The sequence below is a fragment of the Taudactylus pleione genome, unplaced genomic scaffold (assembly GCF_031769625.1).
Source record: "Taudactylus pleione unplaced genomic scaffold, aTauple2 ptg000027l, whole genome shotgun sequence".
In the NCBI taxonomy this organism is placed as follows: Eukaryota; Metazoa; Chordata; class Amphibia; order Anura; family Myobatrachidae; genus Taudactylus; species Taudactylus pleione.
Window position 1 is genome coordinate 3,391,249 of NW_028284429.1, and position 16,504 is coordinate 3,407,752.

The window sequence follows — 16,504 nt, forward strand, 5'->3', positions numbered from 1 at the left end:
TATCTATATACTAATAGCAGAAATACCTGTTTAATGAGTGACCTATTTCTATGATGCCGTTGTCTGAGCAGGGCACAAACCCAATTAAAGGTCTTGGTCCGTAGATTTGCAGAAAAATATTGGCGTTTGAATTTGCTGCTTTGTTACGGAGTTATGTGGCAAGACGTCTGCCCGCCATTTACAGTGCATCGTGACCGTTGGCGAACTCTCCCTGTGCACCTGTTGGGTGACCTGGAACATGTGACCTGCTGGGTGCTCTGGAAACTGTGATGGTTATTTACAGCCACAAATATCACCGCGTCTTGCGTGGACCTCAATCACCGACTGCTGTGTTATTTCATTATTCACTTCTCCATGCTTTGTTTACATCAAACATGCCTAAAGGCCGGCCTCGAGGACACCGACGTGGTGGAACCCTTACAGGTCGCCCAGAGCGCACAGTTCAGATATCTTACAATCAAGAATATTATCGTCACAAATAATATGTAACAAGATCAACTAATACGCTGCTTGCATTGGACGTGACCTATTTATTTATTTATTAACAGTTTCTTATATAGCGCAGCATATTCCGTTGCGCTTTACAATTGGAAACATTTATAGAACAAAATAGGGTAATAACAGGCAGATATATAGGTAGGAAGGCCCTGCTCGCAAGCTTACAATCTATTTACCACAATACTACACTGGGTACTATGGACGAGCAATATGCGACCTCTGGTGTCCTACACTTCTTGGTAGCGGAGATTAGCGGCCATTTTTCATGCTGCTGTCACAATGTGGTTGTTCCACCATATTTAGCTGAACTCTTTATGACAACTACCCTCACATTATGGACTCATTATCTCCATACTATCCTCCATACTGAAGACGGTTACCTCCGGGATACCCTAATATACATGATTTTAACCGTCAGCATCTCCACTATCAAATGTGACAAATCTATCCAACCACACACTTGTGCTTTTCTCCGAACGTCGGCAATTTCAATCCATTGAAGAAATAAAAGTGAATCCAAACGTAAACATATATATAAACGACTTGCCAGGGACACTGTGCTGATAATATCATCGGCACATCCAGAGTTATTAAAGTTTAAGTGGACTCAAAGACTTTCTGACCACCGTGTAGCTGCCAAGGATACTTTGCTGCTGTCCGGTGCATTCACGCAGACGACACGCAAGATGGCAGCAGCGTACCAGGGAGAGCGCAGATTCTATTCATGGGTCTCTGTTGTGCAGTTGGTCAATATTGAAAAATAGGGACTTTTATGGGGCTGAGGGCCTGATTCAGATCAGGTCGCAAGCGCTGAGCGCTCGCAACCTGGTCGATGTTTGCCCACAGGGCATGCGCACGACAGACCCGGCTAGTGACGGGTGCTCCGTCGCTCCGGGTCTCGCACCAAAGGGGGCAAGCTGTCGATGGTGATTGACAGCTCGCTCTGTTTGGTAGGCGGGCAGGAGAGGTGGTTGGCCAAACTGAGGCGTTCCCGAAGGAATGCCTGCCGTTTGGGGGCGGCCCCAGTGACATCACCAGTGATGTCGGTGGGAGAGCTTCCGGCTCTATTAGAGCCAGAAGCTCTCTGGGGCTTGCAGTCACAAGACCCTACCACAAGGGTCTCGTCGCAAGCCCGATGGTCGCGATGGTCTTGACCATCGCGACCATCATCCTGGCCTTTCGCTATAGCTGTGGGTGGTCACCCTTAGCTATGCGAGCGGCCAGGAGGCTGCACCAAAAAAAAAAAAAACGCCCAGATTCAGAGCGAGCGCTCTTTCAGGGTCCATCTCTGAATCAGGGCCTGAGTCTTTATCAGGTGGAGATTGGGGTCTGTTCTGTGATCCTGCCGTTTGTCAGGATAACAGAACATACCGTCTGGGGCTACCTGAACGTAAGAGACCCGTTCTTCTAAACTTCCTGCGTCTACCGGCCAAGGGACAATACAAAGACCAGGCGAATACAATGTGAAAAGGTAAATTATAACATTCATAAAACGCACGGAAAGCCGCAACAAGAGATGTAAAGCAATCGAGACAACTACAAACTGAGCATAACTCGCAATCTACAATACTATATAATACAGGACAACCAATGTAGTAATACGGGATTTTTTTTTTGCTATTCATGCGAATCTATGCAAATGATAAAAAATGAACTTAAAAAAAACTATAATAAATAAAAATACAATTATGAATATACTGAAATAAAGGCAGAAATATTGTTAAACACTGTCAACTTGTGATGGGTTGTGTTCAGAGAGCGAATATGAATAATGAAAGTATTCTCCAGCTGTTTGCGCCATCACCCTGATCTGCTGGAATCCCTGATGGCGGCAGTAATGGTCCAACCCTGCTCTACTCTCCCCGCGTGTACCACCTACTGTGTGCCAATGCCCCATCACGGTGAAAATTCCCAATTGGTGAAATCGAGCGTCCATAGTGCAGAGAAGGGCTGGGCCCATTACAGCCCAGGGAGATGGCGGCAGATCCAGAGAACCGCGCTAGCACCGTCCGTAATTTGTTGTCTTATTTTAAATCATGGAACTGTCGGTGGCGTATTTATCAGACCCCTATAAAAACAAAGAGAACAATTAGTGACCAGGCGCTGATAATATAATAGTATAGGAGAGAAAAAGAAATAGACTTCATAAAAATGAGTGTAAGGGCGCACATCCACTTGGCGATTTTTATGCGCGATTGAACGATACCGTTATCGTTCAATCACGCATGAATCATGCACATTAATGTCGTAAACGACCAGCGATGCGCTCTCCCGCTGGTCGTTTCCAACATCAATCATCGGCTGAACATGCTGTACAACCTGACGATAACGACAGATAGACCATGTTAGGGGATGATTGATGAGCCCACACTGATAATGACTACTCGGTCAGTGTAGGCACAGCACAGCACAGCACAGCACAGCACAGACTGAAACGACTGCATGATTACAATGTCGTAATTGTGCAGTCGTTTTTTGGTCTGCTAGTGGATGTGCCCCTTAACTAAATTGGATATTTAAAACTATTATAGCTGCACTCGTACTTGTAAAACAATTAGCGAAACATATAACCACTAGTGGAGACGCACATATGTATATAAACTGATGTATAATGATGTGGCAGAACAAAATCAAGTCACATCAAAATAATTAGATATAGATAATATCTTCATATATACTCTTGTGCTTCTCCCTACTGTAATTTAATTTATCTCTTACTCCCCACTAGGGCAACTAACACTTGGCTGCTTATGTGGGCGTAAAGGTCGCTAATATAACAATGTTTATTCATGTCCTGCTTTGTATTGTATTTGTAAGTCACTGGTTACTTATTTGTTCATGTAGTTTGTAAGGCGCTGCGGAACACTTGTGGCGCCATATATATAAATGATAATATATATGTGTTTGTGTATGTATTTATGTACGTACGTGTGTGTGTGTGTGTGTGTGTGTGTATATCTATATCTATCTATCTATCTATCTATCTATCTATCTATCTATATATATATATATATATATATATATAGATAATCTCTCTCTCTCTCCCAATATATATATATATATATATATATATATCTCCCAATAATTAAGCACCTAGACCGGCTCAGGCATAGACACAGGATGTCTCTCCTTTTAAATATAAAAAGTAGCAGAGAAAAAGACCTGAAATGCAAGTATTAAAAAATTTGATGGCACACTACAAGTCCCAGGATGGAATTTAAATTGATATATAACTCTTTTTGCAATTACGCATGTATAGCGGAAATGGCACGTACTGTACGGCACTAAGAGGTCTATTTATTAAGCAGTGTTAGGAGATGAAGTGAACGGTGATAAGGTACCAGCCAATCAGCTCCTAACTGCCATGTTAGGAGCTGATTGGCTGGTATCTTATCGCCATTCACTTTATCTCCTAACACTGCTTAGTAAATAGACCCCTAATGGTGGGTACACACCTGACAGATATATCTGCAGATGATGTTCATACACACTAAACGGCCATCATCTGCTTGAACCCCAGGGGGGCGGGACCCGGCGGCTGGTGGGGGCGTTTCCCGCCCCCCTCCCCATGGCTGCCGTTATGTGTGTACGGACGGTCTGCAGACATAGCTGTCCATCGGCTGTGCAGCGCAGCCAGTGCGATATGTCTGTGAAAAACAGGCAGACATATCGTGGGTGCACACTGGCCGACGGGCAGCAGATATATTGGCCGATCAATTGATCGCCCAATATATCTGTCAGTGTGTACCCAGCTGTAGCGTGGTAAATGAATTAATGAAATATGAAGAATGGAAAGTCCCGGTAATTAATGTATATAGTATTCACGGATTAAGCAGGGTCCACTTTACCAGTATGATCCATCTGTATACATTGGGGCACCATGGTGTGTGCGGTAATCGTGGCCTCTGTGCAGGGTACAATGCGTCTGCCGACCGCGTCCGGGCTGTATGGAGGGAAGTGCGCAGACAGATGATCCTGATGTCAGAGTCTCAGCACTTGCAGCTGCCGGCACCGTACTAACCAAGGCTGTCATCTTTAGCGTATGTTGGGGCCCATTCATTAATGATCGTATTCGCAATGCGATCTGGGCGCGATATTAACACCCATGATCACATTGCAGATTCCATCATACCGCCCAGATGTAACAAAATGCACTTGGAGGGACAGTGGCTCCGAAAGAATCCCGCCCCTGCGATGTGCCGGCGAAGTGGCGGCGTCTTCAGATGGCGGTAGCTGCGGGGGCCAATCGCCACAATGCATCGCATTCCGGGAGCTGGTAAATATGGCAGCATTGCATCCCCCATAGAAACCTATGTGGGCTGCAGCTGCCGGCGGGAATGGAGGTATCTGAGATCTATGCTGTGGTCCCTCTGTCATACATTCGGGGGATATTAAATATTTGCGGTTCCGGGTATTTTCGGGGCATAATCTGCAAATATTTCTTGATAAATGGGCCCCGTTATGTGGTGTTGGGCATGATACCTGTTTTGTGTAGCTCTGCGCTTACTACGTTTAAGTGTCTGAAAATGTAACTGGAAAAGACTTCCGGAGTCTCCATTTTACAACGTGAGTTGTCCGTGCTTAGAATAACCCGATCGTTGTGCTCTGTTTTCCAGGTCGATAATAAACTTTGCAATGGAACAGACAAGGAATGTTTATCGCCCACATCTAAAACTGTCAAAATGGACACACTCAAGGTAAATGCCTTTATATAGGCCGCATCCCTGCAGAGCTTCTTACAGAGCTGTATTGTGCTGCACAGCGCCAGATAATCCCTGATCCTCCGTATTGTCTCAGATATCTGAGAGCTCTGCCCGTACTTAGATCAGTCTGTTGGGGATGTGCAGATAGATTGGTGCTGGAGGAGAGGATGGGGCACTGCCACACACCAGCTTGGGAGGAGATATGCGGATAGATTAGTGCTGGGGGAGAGAATGGGGCACTGCCACACACCAGCCTGGGAGATGTACAGATAGATTGGTGCTGGGGGAGAGAATGGGGCATTGCCACACACCAGCCTGGGAGGAGATGTGCGGATAGATTGGTGCTGGGGGAGTGGATGGGGCACTGCCACACACCAGCCTGGGAGGAGATGTGCGTATAGATTGGTGCTGGGGGAGCGGATGGGGCACTGCCACACACCAGGCTGGGAGGAGATGTGCGGATAGATTGGTGCTGGGGGAGCGAATGGGGCACTGCCACACACCAGCCTGGGAGGAGATGTGCAGATAGATTGGTGCTGGGGGAGCGGATGGGGCACTGCCACACACCAGGCTGGGAGGAGATGTGCGGATAGATTGGTGCTGGGGGAGAGAATGGGGCACTGCCACACACCAGCCTGGGAGATGTGTGGATAGATTGGTGCTGGGGGAGAGAATGGGGCACTGCCACACACCAGCCTGGGAGGAGATGTGCGGATAGATTGGTGCTGGGGGAGAGAATTGGGCACTGCCACACACCAGCCTGGGAGATGTACAGATTGGTGCTGGGGGAGATAATGGGGCACTGCCATACACCAGCCTGGGAGGAGATGTGCTGGGGGAGAGAAGGAGATGAGAAGGACATACGGTAATTACATGTCCTGAGCTTCCATTCAGAACTGCTGAGTGTTAACCTGCTTTGAGCCTAAATAAAGGACGCTGCCAGTTATTGTCGCACAACCTCTGTTGCCATTCCACAATTTCCAGTGATTTATTGGTTTACTTAGGAACAAGCCGCTACTTTCCATATTTATATGGTATAGCATGTAAAATGTATTCATTAATATGTTGGTCATAATACAAAGTTAACGATTTCACTATTACAGTCAACTGAGTCTCCAATGTGGATGTTGTGGATATTTGTCTTTGAGAATAAATATAAATATTTTACACTCATTTTGCAATCATATATTTAAGGAAGGTACATAAATGATACATACATTGCTGCTGCTGCAGGTGTTATCTCTGTCACTTTTTTATTATTCGGACTCGGCGGTGTCGCTCTTCCTGTGCCGGGAATAGGCCCAGTAACTGTATTATTACAGCATAGGTGACTGTATTATTACAGCATAGGTGACTGTATTATTACAGCATAGGTGACTGTATTATTACAGCATAGGTGACTGTATTATTACAGCATAGGTGACTGTATTACAGGTTGAGTCTCCCATATTCAAATATTAAGAAATACAGATTTATTTATTTTTTTGCATAACTGAGATAGTGACACTTTTTGCTTTTTGATGGCTCAATGTACACAATATATGTTTAAGGCACACTATTCTAAAAAATAAAGTATAACATTACCTTCAGGCTGTGTGTATAAGGTGTATAGGATGAGCTGCAGGCTGTGTGTATAAGGTGTATAGAATGAGCTGCAGGCTGTGTGTATAAGGTGTATAGAATGAGCTGCAGGCTGTGTGTATAAGGTGTATAGAATGAGCTGCAGGCTGTGTGTATAAGGTGTATAGAATGACATGCAGGCTGTGTGTGTATAAGGTGTATAGAATGAGCTGCAGGCTGTGTGTGTATAAGGTGTATAGAATGAGCTGCAGGCTGTGTGTGTATAAGGTGTATAGAATGAGCTGCAGGCTGTGTGTGTATAAGGTGTATAGAATGAGCTGCAGGCTGTGTGTGTATAAGGTGTATACAATGAGCTGCAGGCTGTGTGTGTATAAGGTGTATAGGATGAGCTGCAGGCTGTGTGTATAAGGTGTATAGGATGAGCTGCAGGCTGTGTGTGTATAAGGTGTATAGAATGACCTGCAGGCTGTGTGTATAAGGTGTATAGAATGACCTGCAGGCTGTGTGTATAAGGTGTATAGAATGAGCTGCAGGCTGTGTGTATAAGGTGTATAGAATGAGCTGCAGGCTGTGTGTATAAGGTGTATAGAATGAGCTGCAGGCTGTGTGTGTATAAGGTAGGGATGTGCAGGCTCGGATAGGTTCGAGTTTGCACGTGGAGTTCGGATTTTTCCCTCCAAAAAAACGGAACTCAGAACGAGGCAAAACGTCATCTTACATGGACGAACATCATCATTCCTGGACAAAAGACCAGGAATGATGATGTTCGTCCATGTAAGATGACGTTTTGCCTCGTTCTGAGTTCCGTTTTTTTGGAGGGAAAAATCCGAACTCCACGTGCAAACTCGAACCTATCCGAGCCTGCACATCCCTAGTATAAGGTGTATAGAATGACCTGCAGGCTGTGTGTATAAGGTGTATAGAATGACCTGCAGGCTGTGTGTGTATAAGGTGTATAGAATGAGCTGCAGGCTGTGTGTGTATAAGGTGTATAGAATGACCTGCAGGCTGTGTGTATAAGGTGTATAGAATGACCTGCAGGCTGTGTGTGTATAAGGTGTATAGAATGAGCTGCAGGCTGTGTGTGTATAAGGTGTATAGAATGACCTGCAGGCTGTGTGTATAAGGTGTATACAATGACCTGCAGGCTGTGTGTATAAGGTGTATATAATGACCTGCAGGCTGTGTGTGTAAGGTGTATAGAATGACCTGCAGGCTGTGTGTATAAGGTGTATATAATGAGCTGCAGGCTGTGTGTATATAATGAGCTGCAGGCTGTGTGTGTATAAGGTGTATATAATGAGCTGCAGGCTGTGTGTATAAGGTGTATATAATGAGCTGCAGGCTGTGTGTGTATAAGGTGTATATAATGACCTGCAGGCTGTGTGTATAAGGTGTATATAATGACCTACAGATTCCATACTCCCAGGGCACAGCGGAGCACACAGATTCCATGCTCCCAGGGCACAGCCACAGATTCCATACTCCCAGGGCACAGCCACAGATTCCATACTCCCAGGGCACAGCCACAGATTCCATACTCCCAGGGCACAGCCACAGATTCCATACTCCCAGGGCACAGCGGAGCGCACAGATTCCATACTCCCAGGGCACAGCCACAGATTCCATACTCCCAGGGCACAGCGGAGCGCACAGATTCCATACTCCCAGGGCACAGCGGAGCACACAGATTCCATACTCCCAGGGCACAGCCACAGATTCCATACTCCCAGGGCACAGCCACAGATTCCATACTCCCAGGGCACAGCGGAGCGCACAGATTCCATACTCCCAGGGCACAGCGGAGCGCACAGATTCCATACTCCCAGGGCACAGCGGAGCGCACAGATTCCATACTCCCAGGGCACAGCGGAGCCCACAGATTCCATACTCCCAGGGCACAGCGGAGCCCACAGATTCCATACTCCCAGGGCACAGCGGAGCCCACAGATTCCATACTCCCAGGGCACAGCGGAGCCCACAGATTCCATACTCCCAGGGCACAGCGGAGCCCACAGATTCCATACTCCCAGGGCACAGCGGAGCCCACAGATTCCATACTCCCAGGGCACAGCGGAGCCCACAGATTCCATACTCCCAGGGCACAGCGGAGCCCACAGATTCCATACTCCCAGGGCACAGCGGAGCACACAGATTCCATACTCCCAGGGCACAGCAGCGCACACAGATTCCATACTCCCAGGGCACAGCGGAGCACACAGATTCCATACTCCCAGGGCACAGCGGAGCACACAGATTCCATACTCCCAGGGCACAGTGGAGCACACAGATTCCATACTCCCAGGGCACAGTGGAGCACACAGATTCCATACTCCCAGGGCACAGTGGAGCACACAGATTCCATACTCCCAGGGCACAGCGGAGCACACAGATTCCATACTCCCAGGGCACAGCCACAGATTCCATACTTCCAGGGCACAGCGGAGCACACAGATTCCATACTCCCAGGGCACAGCAGCGCACACAGATTCCATACTCCCAGGGCACAGCCACAGATTCCATACTCCCAGGGCACAGCGGAGCACACAGATTCCATACTCCCAGGGCACAGCGGAGCACACAGATTCCATACTCCCAGGGTACAGCGGAGCACACAGATTCCATACTCCCAGGGCACAGCGGAGCACACAGATTCCATACTCCCAGGGCACAGCAGTGCACACAGATTCCATACTCCCAGGGCACAGCAGTGCACACAGATTCCATACTCCCAGGGCTCAGAGTTGCTAATCTGTGATTAATCTTCTGTCTCGCTTCTATTATACAGGTGCAAAAACAGAATTACAGACAGGAGAAGAAAAGGGCCACGAAGCAGCTATTTAGTGCCCTGAAAGACCCCAGTGTGGTCATTGTGGCAGACTGGCTAAAGGTATTACTGATGTATATTCTGTCTCATCCTCTCCAAGCATACAGGCCTATATTTGTAAAACCAGGCCCGCGCCCCTCCATCCTAACAGATTGTGGGGCCTATTCATTAAACGTAAAATTTCAATGGAGATAATTAGCTTTAGAACTCTCATGGAGTTCTAGCTAATTATAGGTGGAATTCATCATTCCACCTCTCCATAAGTATCTATTCCGGTAGCTGTCATTTTTGCGATGACAGCTTTTCGGGAAATAGATACTTTTCCTGCCTACACTACCTTATCGCATCTGGAAACAGTGCTGCGCATGCGCTGTTACATCTGTAAAACCAGCGCATGCGCAGCACTGCCTACAGATGCGGTAAGTTTCATACCGCCCCCCCTGACCCTCCCCACCCCCTCCCCCCTACAATCACCTTCCCCCCCGTCCTCCCCCCCCCCCCCCCCCCACACTTTCTTGTGCTCTGCTGGGGAGCACATGACAGACCAGCAGGACGGAGCCTGAGGATGGAGTAGAGCACCGGGGACTCGTCGGGGGACCTGCACACGCTGATACAGGTAAGTTTCACCTGCTATTCGCCACCTCACAGTGGCGCATAGTAACTGCATCAAATTCCGAAAATTGATCATTTTCGGAATTTGATGAATACCACAATTTCCACATCCCCATACTAATGTACTAATGTACCCATACTAATGTACTAATATACTAATGTACTAATGCACCCATACTAATGTACTAATATACTAATGTACTAATGTACCCATACTAATGTACTAATATACTAATGTACTAATGTCCTCATACTAATGTACTAATACTAATGTACTAATGCCCCCATACTAATGTACTAATGTCCTCATACTAATGTACTAATGTCCTCATACTAATGTACTAATATACTAATGTACTAATGTCCCCATACTAATGTACTAATATACTAATGTACTAATACTAATGTCCCCATACTAATGTACTAATATACTAATGTACTAATGTCCCCATACTAATGTACTAATGTACTAATGTACTAATGTCCCCATACTAATGTACTAATATACTAATGTACTAATGTCCCCATACTAATGTACTAATATACTAATGTACTAATGTCCCCATACTAATGTACTAATATACTAATGTACTAATGTCCCCATACTAATGTACTAATATACTAATGTACTAATGTCCCCATACTAATGTACTAATATACTAATGTACTAATGTCCCCATACTAATGTACTAATATACTAATGTACTAATACTAATGTCCCCATACTAATGTACTAATATACTAATGTACTAATGTCCCCATACTAATGTACTAATATACTAATGTACTAATGTCCTCATACTAATGTACTAATATACTAATGTACTAATGTCCCCATACTAATGTACTAATATACTAATGTACTAATACTAATGTCCCCATACTAATGTACTAATATACTAATGTACTAATGTCCCCATACTAATGTACTAATGTACTAATGTACTAATGTCCCCATACTAATGTACTAATATACTAATGTACTAATGTCCCCATACTAATGTACTAATATACTAATGTACTAATGTCCCCATACTAATGTACTAATATACTAATGTACTAATGTCCCCATACTAATGTACTAATATACTAATGTACTAATACTAATGTCCCCATACTAATGTACTAATATACTAATGTACTAATGTCCCCATACTAATGTACTAATATACTAATGTACTAATGTCCCCATACTAATGTACTAATGTACTAATGTCCCCATACTAATGTACTAATATACTAATGTACTAATGTCCCCATACTAATGTACTAATATACTAATGTACTAATGTCCCCATACTAATGTACTAATATACTAACTAATGTACTAATACTAATGTACTAATGTATGGGGAGTGTGGAAATTAACGCAGGGGGACTTAGCAAGGAGATATCTGTGATATCTCCTGTGCTAAGTCTGTTCATGAATACCAAAATAACGTTATTTAAGGAAAATGTCCTTAAAAACGTTATTTTAGTGTTGATGAATAGGCCCCTGTAGCGCTGAATGGTCTCAATAGTAAAAGCTCAACCTGAAAAATGGGCAGAGGGAATCCAGCGCGCTATGAGGCATCACAGTGGATAATTTATGCACGCCCCTGCAACGGCGTTCACACGTACTGACACGCCTGCGTTTCCCCGACCACTCCCCCATCACCACCCATAAACGCCAATTCCTGACAATCACTCTGCGATGAGTCCCGATCGCAGTGGCTGGTTCGTGCAGGTGCACTGCGACGCATGTTACAGTACGCAACAATTGGTCGATTGTGTGCGTATTACCAACTGCGATCCCTGCTGCATCAGGTCCATAGTGCCTGATTCAGGAGCGGACACAATGACTATGTCGACGTGGTTCAAGCGACTATTTGACATTGTGCATGCATGTAAGTCGCACCGTGCACGCGCAGCAATTATATTACAATTATGTTCATACCGAGGGACCAAAGTGAGTGACGGGTAGTCAGCGTTGGAGGATGGTAACGGGGGTGGGGTGGTTAGAAAAACGCAGGCGTGTCAGACCGCTTAAACACCGTTACGTGGGCGCGCATAAATCAGGCACTGCGGCCTCTAAGCAGCACGAGAGGTCACGGTTTGTCAGGAGATGTGTCGATGAAGCATGGCTGCCTGCTGTGTGTAAATGGTACCGATGTTTACGCTGTGTCTGCACATCATCGTACGGGTATGAGATGGCAGCCGCGGGCGTCCATGTGCTTTGGAAATCATATCGTATATTTTAGCAACTGCGATCCGTTGGCGATTGCAGCTGCGATTGCTTTTGTGTCCGCTGCTGAATTAGGCCCATATTTTACTGTTTTGCGATTACCCGCAGCAGCATATGCTACGCTATGGCACGCACTGTGAGCACACCATGCATTCCTATGGTGGTGCGGGTGCGAACCCAGTGCGCGTATCCGCTTGCGGGCACAAGTCTCGCGCCATGCGTTATGCGATTTAAGTAACAGGACACATCTATATCTTTGTAAATCTGTGACCATTATGGTGCGATTCGAATTGATCAATCTAATTATTATCTGTCGAAAGTAACATTTTACAAGTCTCAGGGATTACTATGACTGCACCCTGCAGGATTTTAAGACTTTTTGTTTTGTTGATATTATTTATTCTATGTAACTCGTCGCCCAGTCACAGTGGTTACATTGTCCAAGTGCTTTAAGGGCCTGATTCAGAGGCGCTCGCAAAAAGCGAGCGCTCGCTCTGAATCAGGTGGACGCTTTTTTTTTTTACCCGGCCTCCTGGCCGCTCGCTAAGCTGTGGGTGACCACCCACAGCTTTTGCGAGTGGCCAGGTGATGGTCGCGACCATTGGGCTTGCAACGAGACCCTTGTTGGTAGGGTCTCGTTCCCGCAAGCCCCAGTGAGCTTCCTGCTCTAATAGAGCAGGAAGCTCACTACTGACATCACGAGTGATGTCAGTAGGGCCGCCCACAAACGGCAGGCGTTCCTTCAGGAACGCCTCCGTTTGACCAGCCACCCCCCCTCCCCTCCTACAAAACGGGGCGAGCTGTCGATCAACATCGACAGCCGCCCCGTTTGTAGCGAGCTCTGGAGCGAGTGAATTTCTCACTCGCTCCGGGGCTCGCGCACACGCATTGCCCCACCATCGACCCGCTTGCGAGTGGGTCCGAATCAGGCCCTAAGTCTTTTACAATCGGCTCTTTCATGATTTGTCCTTCCCTAAATTTTCCACAAAACCTACAAATCTGATTTATATAATTTCCTATCTATTGGTGTTAAAATATATTGTAACCTTAACCTGTATCATTTGCTCTGTTAGGGGTCTATGTACTAAGCTCTGAAGAGTGATAAAGTGGACGGAGATAAAGTACCAACCAATCAGCTCCTAATTGTCACTTAAAGTACCAACTAATCACCTCCTGTCACTTTATCTCTCATAACTTTATCGCTCCCCAAGGCTTAGTACTTGATGTTGTGATGGGGAAATGCACCCAGTTGCTTGGAAACCAGATACATTGATCCGTGTGGCCAGCTTATGTCTATGTTCTGTTACAGATCCGCGGCACATTGAAGAGCTGGACGAAGCTGTGGTGCGTTCTGAAGCCAGGACTGCTCCTCATATATAAAACGCCAAAGGTTGGGCAGTGGGTGGGGACGTTACTGCTCCACTCCTGCGAGCTGATTGAGAGACCTACCAAGAAAGATGGCTTCTGCTTTAAGCTCTATCACCCGCTGGATCAGTCTATTTGGGCGGTTAAGGTAATTTTGGTACATTTTGCGTCTTTCCGGCTTATAGAGGGAATGGGATTTGTGGGCCAGTCCCCATTGGATGCTTCTACCACATGAAAATTCACAGCATTTGTTTTTTAATAGGAATCCTCAGTTGATCGGTAATATTGCTCAGGTGTGCCGCGTGCTGCCCCTAACCGTAGCCGCAAACCTCATGGGCAAACCCATAATGGGGTGCTTTAACATGAAAGAAATCTATTTATTCCTCAGTCTGTGTTGGTGATTCAAACAATTGTTATGTTTACTGTAAATGTGTAGTTTTGTTCCTTTTACAATGTGACATTTTGTTTGGTTTAAAATGTTTGAAAACTACTGCAATAGGTGTTGTAACAACCGATACTTGTCGGTCAGTGAGTGCGCCCGTCTTCCGATCGCACGGACGGTCCCAGTAAAGCCAGGAGTGGTCCGTCTGTTTGGTCCTCATGCCTGGGTCCCACTAGGGGTTTGCAAGTGGTGCCGCCGTCATGGGTGCAAGGCCTAGAGAGCGGCACCCTGCAGCCTGTAGAACCACTGCAGAGCTGTCCAGAGCTTCGTTACAACGTTCCAGTCACTCCTCTTATTCCTGGTAGCCCCGCCTCCTCCATGTGATGTCAGGATGTTTTGGGGGCAGGGCTCCCAACTGTCACTTTTTTAAACAGATGACAGTTGGGAGCTGATTGGCTGGAGCAGCATTTATCATACGCAACAAGTTTTATCACTCGTTGTAAATGATTAAACTCATTGATAAACGAGTCCCAGAGCCTGTAGAATAAAAGAAGCTGATTGGTTGGTGGTTTATCTCTCAACTTTCTCACCCTATTCTTTTATTCTTGTGGTCAAACCCTGTCGTGGCTGTTACTAAATGCCAGCTGATCATACCCACTTAATCAGCAGACTATAGGGTGCTACTATATAACACTAGTCTAGTTTTTTAAGGACGAGGGCTGGGTTGGGGCTAACGTTGCTATGATTAATATTTTATGATTTGCATCTAAAACTATTATAGTGTAGCAAGAACCACATGTAATAATGGTAATAATGGTATTGTGACAACACAAATTCTGGATTCACTTTAAATGTACGTGCGTTTTCCGTGGTAGTTGCCCCATGGGTGCTGTGAACCCAGGTATGAGAGGGCGGCTTTTTATTCCAACAGATATAACATGGGATTATAATAAGAACAGCAGAAATAATACAATAAAAACACAGATAAACTACAATTCTGCAACTGTTTATTTGGAGGGTCGATCTCACACCCTTTGTACCCCACTCCAACGCTGCCTGTACCATAAATAGACAGAAATCAAAAATAATGTTGCTTAAAGCACATTGCATGGAGTGAAATAAGATTACGTGACCATGTAATGCTGGGAAACAGGGCCCTGCCTATCAGCCCCAAATCTACAGGTGCCGGCAATTTGAAACCAGTTTCAGGGATATTAGACGCCTGGAGAGGTGAATCTAAGCGCATCGCACAAAGCCGGGCCTGGTATGACTTGGAAGCATTATAATAGCCAGAATTATATATTTGCTGGTTATTTATATCTGTACATGGTTATTATAACATAATATATTTGCACTTTAAATATCGCACTCCATTATGTATTAGTGCAGACAGTCCATGGAATAACACTAGTGCGAAAGCTGCATCTAATATCCAAAAAAGAGAAATTGAGCCGAACATTTGGCCAATACTGAAAAACAAATATTTTTGGGGAAAGAAAAAATAAAACTTAAACCTGGGGCTGTTCCCGGTAACTTGGCGGCTACTGTATGAACTGGGGTTTACTTTTGAAGAACCTTTTGTATTGGAAGTGATAACCCAGCGCAGCACCTGACAGATGACGATGTAACACTATAGAGACGGAAGCGTTTCGTTACACCTGCCGTACATCTGACGCTGTTCCTGTATGATTCCTGTGTTTCAGGGTCCTAAAGGGGAGAACGTTGGCTCCATCACTCTACCTCTACCCAGCAGCCACTTAATATTCAGAGCCGCCTCAGAGTCGGACGGTAAGCTTGTGTCTCCTACATTCAGTAACGGTGGCTGCACGGACGTGGGTCCCGGTATATTACACACCGGAATTCTGCGCAGTTACGGAGGCTCCTTTAGATTTGCGCCATCTTTACTGATTGTAAATGATTTCATAGACACCAAAATCCATTAAATCTGTTCCACAAGGACTTTAGGAAAGTAACACATTATATAAAACATAGACGTGTCATGGACCCTGAGTTTATGAAGCCGGTGCAACCCCCCATCCCACCACCCACTAAAAAGAAAAGAAAGAGAAAAAAAAAGTTTCCTGAAAGTAGATCTCCTATCTATGGCAATGAAAGCTGGTATCGATCGATCAGTATCGCACACTAGGGCTTCTGCCATGTTTGCTGAAATCAATCATTTTACAAAGACGTACATAGGAAATATTGTTATTAGCTAATAATCTAATACAAAGACATTGGGGGAGATGTACTAAGCTCTGAAAAGTGATAAATTGGAGAGTGATAAACTACCAGCCACTCAGCTCCTAACTGTC

The 16,504-nt window shown here is 45.5% G+C and overlaps 1 protein-coding gene across 4 annotated transcripts in view; it reads left to right on the forward strand.

Moving 5' to 3' along the window:
• OSBPL5 (oxysterol binding protein like 5) overlaps window positions 1-16,504 on the forward strand; it is a 130,238-nt gene that overhangs the window by 68,048 nt on the left and 45,686 nt on the right. For all 4 annotated transcript variants that reach the window (XM_088451801.1, XM_088451799.1, XM_088451798.1 and 1 more), the window contains 4 exons: window positions 5,115-5,195; window positions 9,571-9,672; window positions 13,755-13,958; window positions 15,896-15,980. In XM_088451801.1, the coding sequence (XP_088307927.1) occupies window positions 5,115-5,195; window positions 9,571-9,672; window positions 13,755-13,958; window positions 15,896-15,980 (472 nt within the window). The remainder of the gene's footprint in view (window positions 1-5,114; window positions 5,196-9,570; window positions 9,673-13,754; window positions 13,959-15,895; window positions 15,981-16,504) is intronic.